This window comes from Eulemur rufifrons, chromosome 12 (genome assembly GCF_041146395.1).
Source record: "Eulemur rufifrons isolate Redbay chromosome 12, OSU_ERuf_1, whole genome shotgun sequence".
In the NCBI taxonomy this organism is placed as follows: Eukaryota; Metazoa; Chordata; class Mammalia; order Primates; family Lemuridae; genus Eulemur; species Eulemur rufifrons.
This window is the reverse complement of record NC_090994.1, coordinates 23157224-23181684: the sequence shown is the minus strand read 5'-3', so window position 1 is coordinate 23181684 and position 24461 is coordinate 23157224. Positions and strand designations below refer to the sequence as shown.

The window sequence follows — 24461 nt, the reverse complement described above, 5'->3', positions numbered from 1 at the left end:
TTTGACTTAAGCACTACAAAAACAACCCAGGTAACCAAAACATTTGTACCCTCATACTATTCTGAAATTTTTTAAAAAATGTATTTCTTTTGAGTAAAAATACTGGAATTTATTCTATTTCAAATAAAATATACTTATTCAAATCATAGTTTGTAAGTGTAGAATACTTTTAAATTCTATGACAAACGTGAAACATAAATAACTGCAGAGAGATTTAGAAAGGTAATTAAAGATGCAATTCAACTACAGGAGCCTTTGGAGAGAAAGGAACCCAACTGTAATCTTTCTGCTGAATTATTTTATAGTTAATTAATATTTCATATATAGAATTCTAAAAAGTTATATAAAGAATCCTAAATGGACATCTATCTCGTATTTCTTAATTGATGACTTACAGTTGATACTTAAAAGATTACAGAGGTAAAAATGTAACTACAAGATAAGGTTCTAGAAAACAAAAACATAAAAAACTGTATGAGTCAAGGACAGTTAAGATAGAATGCATGATAGATAGTTCAACAGGTCTTCTCATATGAGAAACTTCTTAGAAATATATTGGAAGACCTGAAAAGGAAAACAGAGAAGTCAACATCTTCACCATATTAGTTAAAATGTAATCTTTCAGTCAAACCATCTTTTTCTTTTTCTTTTCTTTTTTTTTTTTGAGACTGAGTCTCATTCTGTTGCCTGGGCTAGAGGGCAGTGGTGTTATCATAGCTCACTGCAACCTCAAACTCCTGAGCTCAAGAGATACACCTGCCTCAGCCTCCCAAGTAGCTGGGACTACAGGCATGAGTCACCATGCTCAGCTAATTTTTCTATTTTTTTGTAGAGATGAGGTCTTGCTACGTTGCTCAGACTGGTCTTAAACTCCTGGACTCAAGCAATCCTCCCACCTGTGCCTCCCAAAGTGCTGGGATAATAGGCGTGAGCCACCGGACCTGGTCTGGGTTTTCTTGTAACCATCTCTGAATACTAAGTTCAGACTTTAAATTTTGTGCTACATGCACCGTTTGGAAAATGTTACTTCTACTGAGTTTCATTCCTTATACAATTATGGAAAACTGCTACACCTTTCAACTACATACATATAAATACTTAACCAGTAATAACATTTTTATTTATAATAATTTATTAGGTATGGTAAATGAATAATAATCCCATTCAATGGAGATCTTCTGAATTTAAGAATTCTATAATAGTTCTGCATCAAGGCTTAGAAAACAGCAGAATCAAGTCAGTGAGAATATTAACATCAGAAGGAGGCCTGAACAACCAGGAAAAGTTCACAAAATCAGAAATCTGATTCTGAATTTATTGCCTTTTAGCTTATGGGGGAAAAAAAATCATTATATTTTGACTTACAGCTGTAGGTCTAAATGCTCTAAAGTATCCTGCATATGATTTGCTATGTACTTGAAATATGTTAATAAACGGAAACCTTACCTGACAGTTCCTGCAACACAAGCCTGAATGACATTGTGCTCCAGTTATCAGCCGACAAGTTTTAGGGTTACAACAGTTATCAGGTCCACATTGCTATAAATGAGAGAAACGTACAAGTAAAAATACATCCTGACAACAATAAAAACTGTACTAGAAGCTATATTATTGATGGGCTTAATTTTTGACATTTGGGAAAGAATACAAATGCTGCTGACATAGCTTTTAGCATCTCTAAATATCAATATTTAAAATACTAATTTACGTCCTTTACTTCAAGTCATGATAGAGTAATGGGAAGGAAACCTACCTTCCTATCCAACTAGAAAATACCGAAGCACAGATGAATTTACTTCTTCCAGAAATTATATAACAGGCAAAGCAGAACTATGATCCATTAGAGAAGAGAAACAATCAGGTAAGGGGCCTAAGTCACCAGCTTTCTTCCTGGAGGTATTTTCTCAAGCAGAGCATGATGTTCTCATTGACTTAGAAGACAGAGATGGCAGTTTGAAGTTGCTGAATTAATGGGGCAGATTATTGTTAAACAGCGAGACAGAGGGGAAAAATGGCGGATCAGTGGTGACGGTGACCTTGTGGCTCTCTGCTCCCAGAGCAGGAGGTGAAGAACGCTGACGACTACAAATGAAGGGCTCGCTCTCCCCCAAGAACAGCACTGTGATTCTGCAGAGAAGCAGCGCGGGACGAGCAGCGCTGGGGAAAAAGAGGTGAATGGGAGACTTCACAACAGTCTGGAGAGTGAGGTACACGACGGGAACAGAGCATGGGGTGGCTGTGCCCGCCCGGCCGGCCAGGGCGGTATGATCTGACCACAGGAGGACTGTTCCCCCACCGGCCTCCACGTCCGCTCGGGCAGGGAAGCGCCTGACGTCCGTGCAAAGTTGCGGCAGGGGACGCAGGCTCCGCGGAGAGAGACAACAGCGGGAACGTTTGAACTCCTGGTGCTCTGTGCCAGGACGGCACTGGGCAGCAGGGACTGGTCCGAGTGGACACTGCACTGGACCAGGCGAGGCAGTCTGGAGACAGGCGCCTCACCGCTGGCAGTCAGCGGGGCCAGGACAAAGAGGGTGAATGCGGAAAGGGAGGCTCTGCCCCTAAAAACAGCCAAAGATTCGGCTGGCGCGGGGCGGGACAGAGTGCACGACCCTCCACTGCACTGACCGAGACAGCGGGACAGAGAAGCAGGAGGGGGGCAGCCAGCGGCTTGCTGAGACAGCCTGCCACCCCGACACCTGCCGACTCCTGAGCGGCGGTCCCCAGTGCTGGCTTCCCGTCGGTGGTCAGCCGCCATTCGGGGCTCCGCAGCCAAGAGATGCAGTAGCGCGCCGCGGTTTGGGGCACCACCCGGTCCCCAGCCTGGCGACTTTCACACCGGCAGGGCAGGCTCTGCCCTTGGAGGTGGGGAGAAATTCTCGTAAGCGTAATTTTGATAATGTTAAACCACAGTCTTTTACAAGCAAAAATTAAAATATGCATGGATATGTAGCCCACAGGCATTGCATTATAGATATGAATGTACATACGCAATTTGATGGCTATAGACTTGACAGTCACCTAATCACTGGCCAATGTCTGGCTCATGTTAACTCCCCCCTTATATACAGTGGGCACCCACTATGTCTGTGGAGAAACTTTTGCTAATAAGACATCTTAACAATCATTCCAGGGACCAGGCCAAAATGTAAAGCAGTAAAATAAGTGAAGGCACATGGAGAAAGGTAGGAATGAAAATATTGATTCCTGACATCCTTGGTGCTCTGCTTTGGCAAACAAATTATAAAGATACGTCTTTAAATTTTCCCTTCCTTAAACTGCTTGGGTTGGAGAGAGGGGCTGATAAATAAATCATGGTATGTTCACACAACAGAAAACAATACAGCAGTTTAAATGACTGTTATATATGCGTGAATATGAAATAATATTTTTAAAGTATGCTAAGTGAATACAGCAAGTTGTAAGTATGAGAGAATTTAATAAAATTTTAAAACATGCAAAGCAATACTTTATATTGTTTATGGATACACACCTATGTAGCAAAGGCATTAAAAAGTGCATGGAACTGATAAGACTGAATTCAAGCTAGTGTTTATATCTAAGGAAGGAGGTGGTGCAGAGGAAGGAGATTAGGTCAAGGAGGATTACACACCAAATTTCAAATGCATCTGTTTTATTCATTTAAAATGTGTGTGTGCATGTATAAAGCCAATATGGCAATATGTTTAATATTTGTTAAATATATAGTTGTTCAAAATATTATTATAGATACCATTCCAATGTTTGAAATGCTTCATAATAAAAAAAAAATCTTACAATCAATAAAAAAGGAATTTTTTTCATTCACAACATGAATGAACCTGGAGGAAATTATACTCAGGGAACTATGCCATGCCCAAAAAGACAACTGCAGCATGATCTCACTGATATGTGGAATCCAAAAATGATAAACTTGTAGAACTATAGAAGAGAATGGTGGTTACCAGAAACTGGGGGAGGAGGCTGGATAGGGAAAGGGGAGATGTTGATTAAGGGGTACCAAGTTTTAGTTAGGAGAAATAAACTTTTGTGATCTTTGCAAAGAATAGTGACCATAAAAAATAATAACTCTGTGTATTTCAAAACTGGAATAAAGAAAAGTTGGTTAACGGGTACAAAAATATAGTTAGAAGGAATAAATTCTAATATTCAATAATATAGTATGGAAATTATAGTTAATAATTTATTGTATAGTTTAAAATAGCTAGAAGAATTGTAATATTCTTAACACAAAGAAAAGATAAATTTGAGGTTATAGATATCCCAATTACTGATTTGATCACTATACATTCTATACAGTTATCAAAAATAAATGTATGCCAAAAACATGTACAACTATTATACATCAATATAAAACTTGCTTGAAAAGTAGATTTTACATGTTTTTACCACAAAAAAATAAGCATGTGAGGTGATGGATTTGTTAGTTATAATAGCTTGATTTAATCATTCCACAGTATAAACATATATTAAAACATTACATTGTATCCCATAAATAAAATTGTCAATTAAAAATAAAACTTTAAAAATGGCCAGTGAGAACATGTTTAACAACATTAGAATCATCAAGGAAATGCAAATTAAAATCACTACAAAACCACTGCAATGGCTAAAATTTTTTAAGTTGACATCAAATTTTGGTGCAGATATGGATGAAACAAAAGTTTTATATGTTAGAGATAGGAATGTAAAATGATACAACCATAACTTTCACAGAGAAGAGCAGAGGTGGAAAAGACTGCAGAAAAGTATGAGTAAACTTTGGGGAATGATGAAAACAATCTATCTTAATTATACCAATGGTTATATACATTTGTAAAAACTCATCAACCTGTACATTTAAAATGGGTGTTTTACTTTATGTGGATTATACTCCAACAAAATTGATTCTTTTAAAAAATGAAAAGTAAATAGGGAGGACTTGTCCTATCAAATTGTTAAACATAATATAAAAATATATGCATACCCTGGAGTATTACTCAGCTATAAGAAATAATGGTGATATAGAATCTCTTATGTTCTCCTGGATAGAGTTGGAACCCATTTTACTAAGTGAAGTATCCCAAGAATGGAAAAATAAGCACCACATGTACTCACCAGCAAATTGGTTTCACTGATCATCACCTAAGAGTACATTTGGGAATAATACTAATCAGGTGTCGGGCAGATGTGGGGGTGGGAGGGGATGGGTGTATACATACATAATGAGTGCGATGCGCACTGTCTGGGGAATGGACATGTTTGAAGCTCTGACTCGGGAGGGTGGGGGGGCAAGGGAAATATACATAACCTAAACTTTTGTACCCCCATAATATGCTGAAATAAAAATTATATATAGTAATGAAAACAATGTGATATGGCTACAAGTAATTCGGACCTAAGTCTGTAACAAACCCTAGTATCATTTCTGTCTATCTTCTAATCAAGAAAATTTATGATATCAGAAGTATTGCTGCAAATACTGAATCATATTGAAGTATTATACCCTGGGCTTTTTGAGTTCATTATATTTTCATGGTTTCCCTATCAAGTGAATTATCAAAATCACCTAGTTTTCAGACTGCAATATTAACACAGGTTTTCTCACCGTACTACTAATTCCATTGTGAATCAATACCCTGAAGGACATGTGATCGGTTGCTGACACATTAATCTTCAAAAAGACAATTATAAAAGGTCCAAAAGTTAAGCAGAGATTTGGAAAGAACTTAAATATTTAGTCTGGAACTGGAAAACTTATTCTAGACTTCTCTTTTTTCCCATCACCAATAATTCTTTTACAGTACATTTTAAACATGTTGAAAACTCTTCCACCCATAAAACTTAGAAAGAATTTTCTTGTACGTATTTCAACCTGATTTCACTTACTGTCGATATTCTGCATGGTACTTGGTCATATTTGAAATATATAACATTTATGAAAAAGATCAACTACAAGAAATTTATGAATCAATTTCCTGGTTATCACTTACTTCTGCAGTACCACAATCACAGATTTCATTTCCTTCCACTATGCCATTGCCACAGACTGGTTTTGGACCAATTTGCATTTGTGGCTTATTCTGAAGACATCTGGCACCCACATTTGAAACAAAATGTTTAAAGTCACTCAAACTGCAACTGCTGAAAGTCTTCATCCCCCTGAATTGCCTAAAGATGAATCCATACAACGTCATTGGCAGTGTATATCTGCAAACACAATTCTATTTTATACAAATTAAGTTCAAAATGTTAAGGTTTTTCTTTCTTTCTTTCTTTTCTTTTTTTTTTTTTTTTTTTTTTTTGTGAAACACTCTCACTCTTTCATCCAGCCTGGAATGTGCAGTGGTGTGATCATAGCTCACTGCAGCCTCCCACTCCTGCCTCAAGCAATCCTCCTGTCTCAGATGTCCAAATAGCTGGGACTACGGGCATGTGCCACCACGACCAGCTAGTTTATTTATTTATTTATTTATTTTGCTTTTTGTAGAGACAGCATTTCGCTATGTTCACGAGGCTGGTCTGGAACTCCTGGCCTCAAGCGATCCTCCTGCCCTGGCCTTCCAAAGTGCTGGGATTATAGGCATGAGCCATGGCACTCAACCTCAAAAGGTTAAATTTAACAGGCAATGATAAATGTTTATAACAAGTACTCAGAGGCCAAAATCATTTATAAGGAGGTCATGTGATTATATTCATTAGAATACATGTCCTTATAAAAACAAAATTAAGCACAACTAAAAAAACCCAAATAATGCAATTTAAAAATAGTCAAAGCATTTGAACAGACATTGCTCCAAATAAAAATTAACACCTAATAACAACAAATTTTATTAAACAAATAATACTGTGCTTATTCCTGAGCTTCCTCAAAGATCTCAGGAAAACTGTATATTCATCAAGATTTTATATAATTATGTCCATATACCACTAACAAAGATAACTGCAAAGAATATTTCCATAGGATAAATCAGTTTCAATATGTAGCAATAATCTGTAAAGCAAAAAGTAAACTGACATTCATTGCATGCAAACCTATTATATGCCATATATATATATTTGATTATTTAATCCCCACCACAAACCAGAGAGGTTGGTATTCCCATCATTGTATATAAATTGAACTAGAGTTTAGAGGAGCCAAAATGCTCAAAATTCAGATAGGCTGCAAATTGCTAGGATGAGCATTCACACAGTTATTCCTTTAATTGTATATATTTATGGGGTACAACATGATGTTCTGACATACGTATACATCGTGTGGAATAATTCAGTGAAGCTAATTAACATATCACCTGACATATCTATTTTTTTTCTGTTCCAAGAACATTTGATATTTACTCTTTTAGCAATTTTCAAGTATCAGTACATTATTATTTACTATTATCAATATGCTGTAGAAATTCACAATACCCAAGATATGAATGAAATCAACCTAAGTGTCCCTCAATGTATAAATGGGCAAAGAAAATGTGTTATATATACAACAGAATACTATTCAGTCTTTTAAAAGAAGGATATCCTGTCCTTTGCATCAATATGAATGAAACTAGGGAATACTATGCTCAGCAAAATAAGTCAGACACAGAAAGAAAAATACTGTATGATCGCAATTATATGTGGAATCCAACACATAATTATACTCTAGAAAGTCCTCTGAAGAAGGATGGGTACAAACAAGGCCAGATTGTGAAGACTAGAATAAATACCTAATTCTTCAATGCCCACACATTGATGTACCTCCACAAGTATTAAGAACTTGTGGAACAGGGAAATATGATCTCACCAAATGGAATAAATAAGGCACAAATGACCAACCCTGGAGAGATAGAGATGAGTAAACCCACAAAGAGATATCAAAATAGCTGTTTTGAGAAAGCTCAAATAACAAAGAGATTAAAATAATTTTTTAAAAAAACAGAAATACTAAAGCTGAACAATACAATAGACAAACTGAAAAATGTATTAGAGGGTCTCAAAAGCAGAAATGAACAAACAGAAAAAAGAATTGGTGAGCTCAAACACAAAATATTTAAAAATGCACAGAATAAAAAAGAAAAAGGAACAAAGAACACTCATCAGGTCTATGAGAAAGCAACAAAATTAAAATGTAAGAATTGTTTGCCTTCAAACGAAGTATAGGAAAAGAGAGGGGTAGAAAGCTTTTCAAAAAATAAAAAATAAAAATGGAAAATTTCCTAAACCTAAGAAAAAAATATCCATGTATAAGAACACCAAGCAGATTCAATCCAAATAAGACTACCCCAAGGGTTATAAATAATCAAATTCTCAAAAGTCAAGAACAGAGAAAATCCTAAAGCCACAGGAGAAAAAAAGCAAATAGCATAAGAAGGAGCTCCAATATGTCTGGCAGTAGACTTCCCAAAAGTATTAGAAATAACAACCATAATACTTTTTAAGGAAAAAACAATACAAAAATATGTAAATTCAGAGATCAAAAATCAAAATGATGGGCATAAAGTATAGAGATTTTTTAGGTTTTATTTCACTCATTCTTTTCTTTGTGATCAGAAAACAGCTATTGTGAAAAACACAAAAAATAACAAGTGTTGTCAAGGATAGACTAAAGTCAAAATCATAAGCATTCTTGGTGGGAATATAAATTACAAAACCATTATGGAAAACTTTATGAAGTTTCCTCCAAAAAACTAAAAATAGAGCTACCATATGATCCAGGAATCCACTGCTACGTATATAACCAAAGGAAATGAAATCAGAATGTTGAAGAGACAACTGCATCCCCAGGTTCATTGCAGCATAGTCCACAATAGCCAAGATAATGGAATCAATCTTATATGCCCATCTACAGATGAATGGATAAAGAAAAACTGATACACACACACACACACACACACACACACACACTAGTATACTATTCCACCATGAAACAGACAAAAATCCTGTCATTTCCAGCAACATGAATGAAACTGTGGGCACTATGTGTTAAGTGAAATAACCCAGGCACAGAGACAAACACCACATGACCTCATTCATATGTGGAATTTACAAAAGTTGATTTCATTGACACGGACAATAGAATGTTGTTTACCAGATGCTGAGAACAAAAAGGAAGAAGAAAAGACTGCAATAGGGTTGGTCAATGGGCACAAAATTACAATTAAATAGAAAGAATAAGTTCTGGGGTACAAAGTTATAGTAAAACAGGAAGAATAAATTCTGGTGTTCTATTATATAATAGGTCAACCATATCAAACAGCAACCTAATGCATCTTTCAAGATAGCTAGAAGAACAAAATAATGTCCAACCTAGAATTTTATATTGAGCAAAACTAAGCTTCTTATATGACAGAGAAATAAAGACTTTCGCAGACAAGTAAACATTGAGGGAATTTGTCAAGACCAGACCTGCCTGAAGGAAATACTCAAATCCGCATTATACACTGATCAGCACAACGGACACACATCATTGTAAAATCACCTAAAAGCTAAAGGTCAGAGCCCAGAAACCACAATGGCTCAACAGGTGAAATGGAGCAATAAAATTCTACTGAATAGGAAGAACAGAAATCCACCCCACTTCTCAATTCTTTCAATAAATGTGAATGGCTTGAACTCCCCACTAAACAGACATAGGCTGGCTGAATGGATTAAAAAATACAAGCCTAACCTCTGCTGTCTCCAGGAAACACATCTAACACACAAGAACTCATTCAGACTCAAGGTGAAGGAATGGAAAACAATATTTCATCCACATGGACACTGACAGAAAGTGGTGTAGCCATTCTCATATCAGATAATATACACTTCAAATCAACAAAAGTAAACAAGGACAAAGATGTTTGTTATATAATGGTAAAGGGAACAATCCAAGAAGAAGACATAACAATTCTAAATATTTATATTCCTAGCACAGGAATGCCCAAATTGATAAAGCAAATCCAACTTGATTTAAACAAAATGGTAAATAGGAGCACCATAATACCTGGGGACTTAAACTCCACTTTGACAGAACAGGATAGATTCTACAAACAGAAAAGAAACAAAGAAAAAAAGAACTTAAACCGAACTCTAGAACAAATGGGCCTAAAAGACATTCCACTCCCAAACCACTGAATATACGTTCTCCTCATCAGCTCATAAAACATTGTCTAAGATTGATCATATCCTAGGCCACAAAACATGACTCAAAATTTTAAAAAATAGAATTATACCATGAATGTACTCAGACCACAGTGGAATAATATTATAAATCAACTCCAACAGAAACACTCACTTCTACACAAAGCCATGGAAACTAAACAACCTAATGCTGAACAACAGTCGGGTCAAGGATGAAATTAAGATGGAAATCAAAAGATTCTCTGAACTAAATGATAAACAGGAAGCAAGTTATCAAAATCTGTGGGATATAGATAAGCAGAAGTGAGAGGAAAATTCATAGCCATAAGTGCCTACATCCAAAAGACAGAAAGATCACAAATCAACAATCTAATGAAATGTCTCAAGAAACTGGAAAAGGATTAGCAAACCAATCTCAACTCCAGCAGAAAAAAAGAAATAACCAGGATAAGAGCAGAACTGAATGAAATCAATAACAAAAGAATTACACAATTGTTATGTCTTCTTGCTGGAAGATTAATGAAAGAAAGAGTAGGTTCTTTGAAAAGATAAACAAAATTGAGAAGCCTCTCACTAGACTGGAAGCAGAAAAGAAAGGGCTCTAGTAAGCAGAATCAGGAATGAAAAAGGAGAAATCACAAGCGATACCCTGGAAATACAAAATATAATCTCTGAATACTATAAAAATATTTATGAACATAAACTTGAAAACATGGAAGAAATGGACAAATTCTTAGAAACACACAGCCTCTCTAGGCTCAATAAGGAGGAAATACAATTCCTGCATAGACCAATATCAAGTAATGAACTCGAAGCAGCAATAAAAATATCCTCCAACAACAAAAGAAGTCCTGGACCAGATGGTTGCACAATCAAATTTTGCCAGACCTACAAAGCAGAACTGGTACCTATCCTGCAGAAATTATTCCATAGTATCAAGAAGGAAGGACTGTTCCCCAACACATTTTCCAAAGCCAACATCACCTTGGTACCAAAGCCAGAAAAAGACTCAACAACAACAACAACAACAAAAGTACAAACCAGTATCCTTTATGAATTTAGATGCAAAAATTCTCAGTAAAATCCTAGCAATCTGAATTCAGATGCTCATCAAAAAAAAAAATCTAACATGACCAAGTGGGCTTCATCCTAGAGATGTAAGGATTGCACAGCATATGCAAATCTATAAATATAATTGACAACATAAAGAGAAGTAAAACTAAAGACCATATGATCCTCTGGATAGATGCAGAAAAAGCATTTGACAAAATTCAGCACCCTTTTATGACAACAACGCTTAACAACCCAGGTATAGATGGGACTCACCTCAAAATAATAAAAGCCATATATGACAAACCAACCGCCAACATCATACTAAATTGGGTAAAAATTGAAAGCATTCCCACTTAAACTGGAACCAGAAAGTTTGCTCATTTCTACCACTTCTATTCAACAGAGTGCTGAAAGGCCTAGTCAGAGAAATCAGACAAGAGATAGAAATCAAGGGTATCCAAATGGGGGCAGAAAAAGTCAAACTATCACTCTTTGCTGACGATACACTCTTACATCAAGAAAACCCCAAAGATTCTGCCATGAGACTACTGGAATTGATAAATAAATGCAGCAAACTCTCAGGTTACAAAATAAATGTACACAAATTAGTAGCATTCATATATGCCAACAGCAGTCAAGCTGAGAACCAAATCAAAGAATCAATACCTTTCACAATAGCAACAAAGAAAATAAAATTCTTAGGAATACATTTAACTAAGGAGGTGAAGGACCTCTATAAGGAAACCTATGAAATGTTGAGGAAGGAACCAGCAGATGACATAAATTGATGGTAAACCATCCCAAGCTCATGGATGGGCAGAGTCACCATTGCTAAAATGTCTATACTACACAAAGTAATCTACAGATTCAATACAATACCCATTACAATACCCACATCATTTTTCACAGATCTTGAAAAAATAATACTCTGCTTCATATGGAACCAGTGAAGAACTCATATAGCTAAAACAACCCTAAGCAAAAAGAACATATCAGGATGTATCACTTTACCAGACTTTAAGCTATACTATAAGGCTATAGTAAACAAAACTGCATGGTACTGGCACAAGAACAGAGACCTAGATCTATGGATCAGAACAGAGATCCCAGATATAAAACATCCTCATATAGCCATCCGATCTTTGACAAAGCAGACAAAAATATACACTGGGGAAAAGAATCCCTATTCAATAAATGGTACTGGGAAAATTGGATAGCCATATGTAGAAGAATATAACAGGATGCACAGCTCTCACCTCTCACAAGAATCAATTCATGATGGATAACAGACATAAACCTAAGGCATGAAACTACAAGAATTCTTGAGAAAATGTTATAAAAACTCTTATAGACATTGGCCTAGGCAAAGAATTTATGAAGAAGACCGCAAAGGGAATAACAGCAACAATAAAAATAAATAAACAGGACCTGATCAAATTAAAAAGCTTCTGCACAGCCAAGAAAACAATCATTAAAGGTAATAGACAACATAAAGAATGAGAGAAAATATTTGCATGCTATACCTCCAATAAAAGGCTGATAACCAGGATCTATAAAGAAGTCAAACAAATCAGCAGGAAAAAAACCATACAACCCTACTAAAAAGTGTGAAAAGACATGATCAGAAACTTTTCAGAAAAAGATAGGCTAATGGACAACAAATTTATGAAAAAAAAGCTGAACATCTCTAATCATCAAGGAAATGCAAATCAAAAGCACAATGAGATATCACTTAACTTCAGTAAGAATGGCTTTTATCTCAAAATGCCTAAATAACAAATGCTGGCGTGGATACAAAGAGATAAGAACACTCATACACTGTTGGTGGGACTGCAAACCAGTACAACCTCTATGGAAAGTAGTATGGAGAAACCTCACAAATGTTGGCATGGATATGGAGAGATAGGAACACTCATACACTGTTGGTGGGACTGCAAACTAGTGCAACCCCTGTGGAAAGAAATATGGAGATACCTTAAACAGATACTAGTAGACCTACCATTTGATCCAGCAATCCCATTATTGGGCATCTACCCAAAAGAACAAAAGACATTCTATTACAAAGAAATCTGCACCCAAATGTTTACAGCAGCACAATTCACAATTGCAAACATGTGGAAACAACTATAAGAAATAACAGCGATATAGAATCTCTTTTGTTCTCCTGGAAAGAGTTGGAACCCATCCTATTAAGTGAAGTGTCCCAAGAATGAAAAAATAAGCACCACATGTACTCACCAGCAAATTGGTTTTCCTGATCATCACCTAAGTGCACATTTGGGAATAACACCAATTGGCTGTCGGGCAGATGTGGGGGGGTGGGGGGAGGGGATGGGTGCATACCTACATAATGAGCGCGATGCACACTGTCTGGGGAATGGACACGCTTGAAGCTCTGACTCAGGGGGGTGGGGGGGGCAGGGGCAATATACATAATCTAAACTTTTGTACCCCCATAATAAGCTGACATTAAAAAAAAACAAAACTAAAATAGAACTACCATTTTATCCAACAATCCCACTACTGGGTATCTACCCAAAGGAAAAAAAGGCATTTTATAAAAAAGATACTTGCATTCAAATGTTTATAGCAGCACAATTCACAACTGCAAAGATGTGGAAACAACCCAAGTGCCCATCAGTACATGAGTGAATTAATAAAATGTGGTATATGTATACCATGGACTATGCCTCAGCCATAAAAAAAATGATGAACTAATAGGTCTAGTATTAACCTGGATGGAACTGGAGACCATTCTTCTAAGTGAAATATCACAAGAATGTAAAGCAAACACCACATGTACTCACCATCAAATTGGAGCTAACTGATCAACACTTATGTGCATATATGGAAATAACACTCATCGAAAAATCAAGCAGGTGCAAGGGGGCAGGAGGGGATGAGTAAATTCACACCTACTGGGTACAATGCACGCTATCTGGGGTATGGGCACACTTATAACTTTGACTCAATTGGTACAAGAGCAATTAATGTAAGCAAAACATTTGTATCCCTATAATATTTTGAAATAAAATTATAAAAAAAGATAGCTAGAAGTGTAGATTTGGAAAAATCTTCAAAGAAATTATAAATGTTTTAAATGATGGATGTGGTAATTACCCTAATTTGATCATTACACAATGTATACATGCATTAGTACATCACCCTGTACCCCATAAATATGCAAAATGTGTCAATTATGAATTTAAAAATTTATTATGAAAAAATATATGAGTTACCCATTTTTTAAAAGTGGGTGTAAACTAAATCTTCAAAGCGATATATTGAGGATAGGTGGAAGCTTCAGGATGGCCGACTAAAGGAGCTTGCCACTAACCTCATGCACAAAGGTACCAAGAACATACATTGGTGCTGGAATTAACTGAATCTCATATGCATAAGACTGAAACTGGAACCCCATGTCTCAATATATACAAAACTCAACTCAAATGGATTAAGCAATTAAACGTAAGGCCCAAAACTATAAAACTACTAGGAGAAAACATGGGGGAAATATTTCAGGACATTGTTCTAGGCAAAGACTTTATGGCTAAGACTTTGAAAGTACACACAACACAGACAAAAATAGACAAACTAGACTATATTAAACTAAAAAGCTTCTTCACAGCAAAGGAAACAATCAACATACTGAAGACGCAACCTGTAGAACAAGAGAAAATATTTGCAAACTATTCATCTGACAGGGGAATATTATTCAATATACAAAGATCTCAAAAAACTCAACACAAGAAAAAAATAATCTCATGTAAAAATGGACAAAGGTTATGAATAGACATTTCTCAAAAGAAGATATACAAATGGCCAACAGGTATATGAAAAAATATTCAACCTCACTAAGCATTAGAAAAATTCTAATCCAAACCATAATGAGATATCATCTCACCTAGTTAGAACAGCTATCATCAAAAAGACAAAAGAAAATGACAAATACCAGTGAAGATGTAGAAAAAAAGGGAACTCTTATACACTGTTAGTGGGGATGTAAATTAGTATAGCCATTATGAAAACAGTCTGGAGGTTCTCAAAAAACTGAAAATAGTACTACCATATAATCCAGCAATCCCATTACTGGATACTTATTCAAAGGAAAGGAAACCAGTATATCAAAAAGATACCTGCCCCCCCCCCATGTTTTTGCAGCACTATTCAAAATAGCCAAGATACGGAATCCACCTAAATGTCCATCAGTGGAAGAATGGATAAAGAGAATGTGGTATATATCCCCATGAAATGCTATTCATCCATAAAATAGGATAAAATCCCACCATTTGCAACAATGTATATGGAACTGGACATCATTATGTTAAGTGAAATAAGCCAGGCAAATACTAATCGCATGTTCTCACTCCTATGTGGGAGTTTGTTTCAGGTGATGGATATTCTCTAAATACCCAGGTTTGATCATTACACATTGTATGCATGTATCAAAATATCACCATATGTACCCCATAAATATGTACAATTATTAGGTATGCAAAAAAAATTTTTCAATAATAAAAATAGCGTATTACCCAAAAAATGATATATTAGAAAGAACACTGAACTATAAGAATGAAGTCTGTACAAATACATACTAATGTTCTCTTGCTATTTGGTTTAAGCTAATGCCAATGTATTAAATTGTTTTCTATATGAAGCATGGAGTAGAGAATAGAGCTTTAGAGTTAGATAAACCTGTTGCCTAATGCTAACCCTATGATGCAGAGCAAAGTGATTAAATTCTCTAAGTTGTCTCATCTACATAATAGGAATAATATCCATCTACCCCATAGTGTTATTCTGAGGATTAAATATGATTAAACAAGTGAAGTGCCTAATTCAATTCTCCGGCTTATAATAGGTACCCAATAAATAAATCATTGGTAGTAGTACTGACATCTGCTCAAACTTGGCCACTAATTAACTATGTATCCAATGTACAGTCACTTAGGTTATGTATACTCCAGGGATGTTTTTATAAATACATCAAATGGAAGTAATAATATTTACCTTATTTACATGCCTTCTTTGAGAATTAACATAAAATAATGTGCAATATGTACATGGAAATGCAAAAGAGTTATACATATGTGGCATTGTTAAATTTTATAAAAATTAAGGTAACACCCTACACATATCACAAGAGATTTGTAAGAAATTGGAGATCATATTTAAAATCACTTTAAACATTATTTTTTTATAAAGTACCATATGAACCTAAAGGTTTATTAACACAGATTCAAAATGCAGGTCTGCTACAATCTAGCTACCTGAGTAAGGGTAATTATCTTTCTCTAACTCAGTTCTCATCTGTAAGGATAGGAATAGTAGGACCTGCCCTACAGGGATGTTGTGAGAATCAAATGAGTTAATATATGTAAAGTGCTTGGAATGGTCTCTAGCACATAGTAACTACAATGTAATATTTGTTAATCTTATTATCACTAATACTAGCCTTTGAGTGACCTACACAAAACATCTTGTCATAGCATACTTGAGAATTGTAGGCCATGTGAACAATAAGCCCAGAATATTTATTCTCATATTGTTGTGATATATATGTATGTATATTCCATTTATCTATCTATATGGATATATCTACCCATTATATATCCATATATGGATATATGTGCATATATGGATATGTGTGTACACATATCATTCCTTTTAGAGCTAATTTGTAATATAATTGTGTGTGTGTGTGTTTGTGTTTGAATTTGAGCTAGTTTTAGAATATAAGAGTTAACTTTTTAGGAGGTACTTAGGAGTAACCATGAAAATGTTTTCAAAAATTAATGTCTTGTTCTCACTTTCAACTTTTGATTGTTCTTCAGAAATCAATAGGTTATGCCTATAATAAGCTATTTTCACAAACACAAAAATTGTAAAATACTAATATCTGCTATAGCTCTTGTCTGATATACTATTTAGGAAACATTGGCAAATTTAGAACTTTAGAAATTATTGTAGCTAATCCATCACATACTTATAGAATTTTACAGTTTAGAAAACATTTCCCATTTTACCATCTTATTTTATTCTTACATAACCCTGTGAAATAAGAGAATAGGCATAATTATTCCCACCTGAAGATGAGAAACGTCAATCTAAGCAAAGCCAAGTAATTTCTCCAGTCACACAAATATTACATATTTAATGTTGGTCTCCAACTAATACTTCTTATTCTTTTGGGTGATAGTTTTTTTACAACATCAAACTATTCTAAAAGCAAAGTAAAAAATTTTACCTAAAACAAAGGCCACTTACTATGGACTGCTGACACATTTTTAAAGATCCTTACTAAGTGTGTTCATAAAATACACACCCTAAGGAAAATTCTTTTGTTAATGTATCTTGCAGATTGGATTTGTTATCCTTGACTATCTTTAATGGTATACCTTCCTCCACATGACTCTTACATTTAAAGTTACATGTTTATATTTTGTAGTGAACTTGGTCCACTTGTGCTATAAATAAACACTAAAATTTTTCCCTTTGAATATTTAAAACAAAATAAACATAAGCAATAAATAAGTTTGTTTAAAAAACTTACATAGCATCTGGATTCATTATACAGGTGGTTTCTGAACATTGACATTTCTTTGGGTCATCATATGATATTCCCAGACTGAGTGCCAGAAGCTGGGTCACAGTAACTGAAAAGGCCTCCAGAGTTATCTCCTTGGGATACTACAATAACAACAAAGAAAATTCAGAGGAAAGACAATTTATTGAGGGTGGTAAAAAATATTTTTCTAATTATGAATATTTTGATTATTTTATCAAACTCTTAAGAATCGGGAGATATGGTTCCTTGAGCAGCTGAAGCTCTTCAGATTAAGTTTTACTGAACTGCAAACGTAATGAGTCTATGCCAACATGGCCATAATTTAACAATTGAACACCTAACATACTTCTTAGGTAGCTACCATAACTATATAAAAGGGCTGTTTTTGATGAAGAAAATTTACATTAGACTTGAAGCTATATGGACCATAATCTTCCATTCACCCAATTTGTTACAACAGCTCTGACATTCATTTCAAATAGTCCATGTGATCTCCTCCCAGCTCATGAAGTGGCCACATAACCAAGTTACCCAATTTAAGTTGTGTTATCCGCTGCCTGCTGGGACTCTCACTGACGTAGTGACTGGTGTCAAGAGAAACCACAGAAAGCAGATCCTGTAGATAACATTCCTGGATTAGGCTGCTCATGTATTTAACAAGTGTACAGATAACTCCCTTGCCAAAAAGAAATGGGATACTGGTGATTGCTGGTATGCAATGACATCATGATTTCTCAAATTATCACCAACGCTGGCATAGGATAAGGGGTAGGAAAGGGCCAAGTTGTCAGGAATATCAAGACATTTAATTGCTAAGGTGACAATAGCAATAATAAAGATTTTGGTGTGACAGCAACAACAAAAATAAATGAATGGGACCTGATCAAATTAAAAAGCTTCTGCACAGCCAAAGAAACAGTCACGAGAGTAAACAGACAACCTACAGAATGGGAAAAAATTTTCGCATACTACACATCAGATAAAGGACTGATAACAAGAATCTATTTAGAACTTAGGAAAATCAGTAAGAAAAAATCGAACAACCCTATCAAAAAGTGGGCAAAGGACATGAATAGAAATTTTTCAAAAGAAGATATAAAAATGGCTAACAAACATATGAAAAAAAGTGTTCAACATCTCTAATCATCAGGGAAATGCAAATCAAAACCACAATGAGATATCACTTAACTCCAGTGAGAATGGCCTTTATCAAAAAGTCCCAAAACAATACATGTTGGCGTGGATGAGGAGAGACAGGAACACTCATACACTGCTGGTGGGACTGTAAACTAGTGCAACCCCTGTGGAAAGCATTATGGAGATACCTTAAACAGATTCAGGTAGACCTACCATTCGATCCAGCAATTCCATTATTGGGCATCTACCCAGAAGAACAAAAGTCATTCTATAAAAAAGACACCTGCACCCGAATGTTTATAGCAGCACAATTCACAATTGCAAAGATGTGGAAACAACCCAAATGTCCATCAATTCATAAATGGATTAGCAAAATGTGGTATATGTATACCATGGAATATTACTCAGTTATTAGAAATAATGGCAATATGGCATCTCTTTGGTTCTCCTGGAGAGAGTTGGAACCCATTCTATTAAGTGAAGTATCCCAAGAATGGAAAAATAAGCACCACATGTACTCACCAGCAAACTGGTTTCCCTGAGTGCACATTTGGGAATAACACCAATTGGGTATCAGACAGAGGTGGGGGCTGGGGGGAAGGGATGAGTGTATACCTACTTGATGAGTGCGATGCACACTGCCTGGGGAATAGACACGCTTGAAGTTCTGACTGGGGGAAATGAGGGTGGGGGGAGGGGATGGGTGCATACCTACATGATGAGTGCGATGTGCACTGTCTAGGGAATGGACACACTTGAAGCTCAGACTCGGGGAGATGGGGAGGCATGGGCAATATATATAACCTGAACTTTTGTACCCCCATAATGAGCTGAAATTAAAAAAAAAAATAAAAATAAATTTAAAAAAAGATTTTGGTGTTGTTTTCTTATGACAGCTCTAAAGGATGCATATAATGAACAGTAGAAAGGGAAAGCTGTGAATGAGCAACTGAAAATGCAAATACGTGATCAGACACTTCTGCAGCAGCACTAAAGTAACTCCTCATCGTCTGTAGTTGTGGACTTGACATGGCTGAGGCCCAAGCCCAAATCCCCCAAATTAGGTAGGGCAAGCATCATAATCTGAAACTTGGGATCGGAACAGTTAGAGCAACATGGACAAACAGCCCTGTACTCCCCTTGCCAGCAGAGGAAGCCCTCTCAAAACAACAAGAGAGCCTGTGCATTAAAGAAACAAACAAGTTTTAATGACAATACCCGGGACATTTGTCTCACTACCCTTCCAGATCCATATTAAGAATTAAATGGTCTTGAAGGAGAAATATACTTTGAAAGAGATTGATCAAAAACAGTAGGAAAATAGAAGACTGGACTGGAATAAATTTATTGAAATGGGTGACTCACCTGGGATTTTATTATTTTATGTGTTGAGTAAATGCAGAAGTCATGTTAGTATCCTACCAGGATGGCTAACTGAAGTTGGACTTAACAGTAGCCTACTGTCAGGGAGGTCAAAATACTACAACTTCCCTGGCATACTGTATGGTTAAGAAGTGCTGAGTTTCAGGAATATGGCAATATTGAGTGAATCTATTCCATACAACTGGTTGGGTAACTACCCTTAAATAAACCTCCAGGGAGGACTAGGAGGATACCTCCTTCACCAAGACATGAAGAAATGCTTTGCTGAAAGGCACACCAATACCATCAAAAATCTCTGAGTGGTTCCATTTTGTAGAGTGGAGATGGTGGTGGAAGATAGTGCAACGGAACTTGGTTCTCTGAAATCAATGGGAATAATGGGACTGGGAGTGGTATAGGCCATGTGGCAGGGCTTAACAGAGACATGGGAGGCGTAATTACCACAGTAAGCTAGAGGGACTTAGACATGATCACAGGGATTGGGGTAATTATTTCAGAGACCCTAAAAATGAAAAAATATATGGGCATGATACTGAAGGTGTTCTTGACATTCTAGGTCTTGTGGCAACAACTTAACATGAGTTACTGTGACACAGATTCCCAGACCTAAACCAGTTCACAATCTCAGAGATTCTCAACTGAAGAGAGTGCCTTTGAGGAAGAAGCCTGCCATGCAGTTGTAGATGAAACTATGCCTATTCCCCCAAGCCTTCTCCAGAGGGACCTATGGCCATTGACTAGAATGACTGTGCACACAAGAAAAGAAAGTATCTAGGACTTTGCGGGCTTACTGTATTCCTAGTCAGAAGTGAAGTTACCCTGGAAAACTGAGTATCACTTTAGTCCACTGGTCACATCCCACCTGCCAATCAGGAGCCTCCATCACGGCCCTATGTCCCCACTGGATTAGCCAGTCAACTAGAGATAGGGTTATTGCAATGGGCCACTCATTCGTTTAAGGGGTGATGACCTGTCCCCACATATTCCAGGTGTAGCTTGTCTTTGCCCGTCTGCAGTGTTTCCACCAGCACCACAATCATGTACGTACAGAATGGCTTCCACATCACCACCCAGTATCACTTCTGACCAGGGTCACATTTTGTGGCACAGTATTTATGGAAATGGGTTCATTACTATAAGATTTACTTATCACATGTCCATAATCAAGAAGCAGCTGGCTTAATAGAAAGGTAAAATGACTGTCTAAAAACTCAGTTGTGGCCCAGCTAAGGAACAATATCCTGAGAGATGAGAAAAATGACATTAATGATTTTATCTTTTTTTTCTGGTCAAGTGAAGCAGTGTAATCATTTTATTCAAAAAAATACCCTAAATCAGTAGCCTAAACTTAATGCCATTTCCCCCATAGCCATTAGGCAAGAGTCTGAGAACAGAATGGGGTGATGATGGAAGTGGCTCCTCTTCCTATAGAACCAAATAACCTACTGAATAAATTTTTACTTCATATTTTGGAGGACCCTAAGTTCAGTGTATTTGCGTACTAGTATCTATGAGAAGAATGCTTTTACCAGAGAACATAATCATGGCACCATTAAATTAGAAGCTCCCCATTTTAGGTTCTTTATGGCATTGAACAGACAGAGAAGGGGTTCACTGCATGAGATAGATAAGAGATTAAAATATTTTAAAAATCTTTACAAAAAGAAGCTATATATCAATCAAACTGTTAATAGTGGTTATCTTCACCTGGGTGGTAAGATGCAAGATTATATGAATTTTCTTATATGTTCCTATATATGCTTAAAAAAATTGACACGATTAACATAAATTACTTTGTAATTTTTTCAAAAGTGCTTAAACTTATTTTTTTTAAAAAGTTAGTAGGATAGAAAAATATCTCAAAGACCTACATCACCATCAATGATTCATTTAATTTTACTAATGATTTTAGATATATAAAGCACATTTATAGGCCGGGCTCAGTGGCTCACGCCTGTAATTTAGCACTCTGGGAGGCCGAGGTGGGTGGATCACTCGAGGTCAGGAGTTCGAGACCAGCCTGAGCAAGAGCGAGATCCTGTTTCTACTAAAAATAGAAAGAAATTATCTGGCCAACTAAAAATATATATAAAAAAATTAGCTGGGTATGGTGGCGCATGCCTGTAGTCCCAGCTACTCGGGAGGCTGAGGCAGTAGGATCACTTAAGCCCAGGAGTTTGAGGTTGCTGTGAGCTAGGCTGACACCATGGCATTCTAGCCTGGGCAACAGAGTGAGACTCTGTCTCAAAAAAAAAAAAAAAAATTTATAAATAATATAAGTAGTTAAAATACACATAAAATTTTCTTTTAAATATTGTCAGAGGTTGGAAACATTTTAAATGATTTTCATTATAGTTTTTATTTGTTTTGTTTTTGAAACTATTTTATCTGTAAGAATATTTCCTCAGTTTTACGTTTATAAGCAAAAAGCTATTTGGGTATAGGAATTTCATTACAAATAATTTTTCATGATGCACTATTCTATATAATGAGCACTGCATGTGTTTTTATAAAATTTTTATTCCTCCTTTAACTCCCAAACACAGTGAATTGCAACAAGATACTTGTTCTACAAAATATACTTCCTTCTCTGCACTTAAAAATTTTTAACAGTAATGGAAAACAAATGCAATCTCTAAATGTAAATGTAAATGTAAACAATAAAATGCATATCATCAAGTTGGATAATTTTTAAATGTGTAAATTTTTTTAAATAAGATTAAATAATTACATACCAATACAATTCCTGCAGAATAACTGGTAACACACATTTTCCCAGGAAATGTTGCTCCCACATAATATGGATAATCCCTATATCTAAATAAATAAGTATACATTTATAATTAATTTTAATGAATAACTTAAATGTGAGAATTTCTGCTAATAATTTAAGTTAATAGCTGATAAAATCCTAGTCTGAAGCAAATTAGGGTATAATCCTTACATATGTCCTTAGTTGTTTCAAATACGGAAGATATTTTAACTAATATTAAATATTAGTATTAACTGGTTAAATATTTTTTATTTCTGAAACATATCCAATGCATCCATGTTTTTGATTCCTATACTGTTCTCATTACATTTGGTTAAGGCTACCAAAGGCTTTCATCCAAGATTTTGATCAAAAACAATTTGTTGAGTTACAGTGACAAACAGTTTTAATGTTATGGATTAAAATTTGTCACTTCCATGTAGAAAAATTTAGCAGTTTCTCATAGGCATGACTATATTGCTTTACAACCAAACATTATTGTTTCAGCATTAAAGTAAAGGCCCATATAAACTGTCATATAATAATAGCACCATTCTCTTAGAGCTTTACATGAATTATTCCACTTAATTCTCAAAACAAACCAGTGAAGTAGATATTATTTTTATCCCCATTAAACAAATAAAACATCAGGTGAAAAGTATAAGTAATTCTGTCAATGTAGCATGATTAATAAATGCTACTGAAGGACTTCACTTTAGGCAGTCTGAATCCAGAGCCAATACTCTCAACCACTAAGGAGGAGGGGGCCAAGATGGTGGACTAGAAACAGCTTGCAAGCGCCGCTGTCTGGGATAGGATGGAAAATGCAAGTGGATGCTCACCTACAGATGGACCCTCTTGGAGAGAGCACTGCAGATCATCAGAGAAATGAAGGGAAAAACTCAGAGTGAAGAAGACAGGGACAGAGAGTGTCACTTGCCAAACCAGAAGGCACCTGGGGGAGACCCCTACACGTGGGGAAAGAATAAAGGAGAGAGCCCCAGGGCTTCCATGCTCCTTGCGTGGACACTCTGACTCCAGTTGTGGGGAGGTCCCCCCAAGCCACCACCACAGGCCTCTGTGTGGATCGGGTAACTCTTTGGAGACTGTATAGTGAAGTTGCATGGGACATAGGGCTCAGCAGGGGCCTGCTGGTCTTGGTTCACAGGTGGCCGCAGCTGATGCCACTCTGAGCTCTCAGAGCTGGAGCTCCTAGTCTACACGGGGATTGGCTCCGCTGTAGCTGCCCCAACATCGGCTCTTATCAGGCTGAGAAAGGAGCAGGTAGAGCAAATGCACTCGCGCACCTGTGACTGGGTGCTAGATGCCCTCCCTACCAGAGAACCCGAGTGGAGCTCGAGGGGTCCAATGGTAGCAGCCTTGGCAGGACCTGTTTACAGAGAGTGCCCCAGGGTCCAGTGGCCAAGCCCCCGCAGGCCTGCACCACAGCCAGTGCAGCAAGCCCCCATGCCCATGCACTGGCTCATCAAG

General features: G+C 36.3%; 1 protein-coding gene across 1 annotated transcript in view; it reads right to left on the bottom strand.

The window, feature by feature from the left end:
• Positions 1-24461, bottom strand: part of LOC138393670 (disintegrin and metalloproteinase domain-containing protein 32-like) — a 109482-nt gene that overhangs the window by 43004 nt on the left and 42017 nt on the right. The window contains exons 10-13 of the mRNA XM_069485048.1: positions 22954-23035; positions 17684-17820; positions 5970-6147; positions 1447-1539 (exon numbers count right to left, since the gene is read on the bottom strand). Of these exons, the coding sequence (XP_069341149.1) occupies positions 1447-1539; positions 5970-6147; positions 17684-17820; positions 22954-23035 (490 nt within the window). The remainder of the gene's footprint in view (positions 1-1446; positions 1540-5969; positions 6148-17683; positions 17821-22953; positions 23036-24461) is intronic.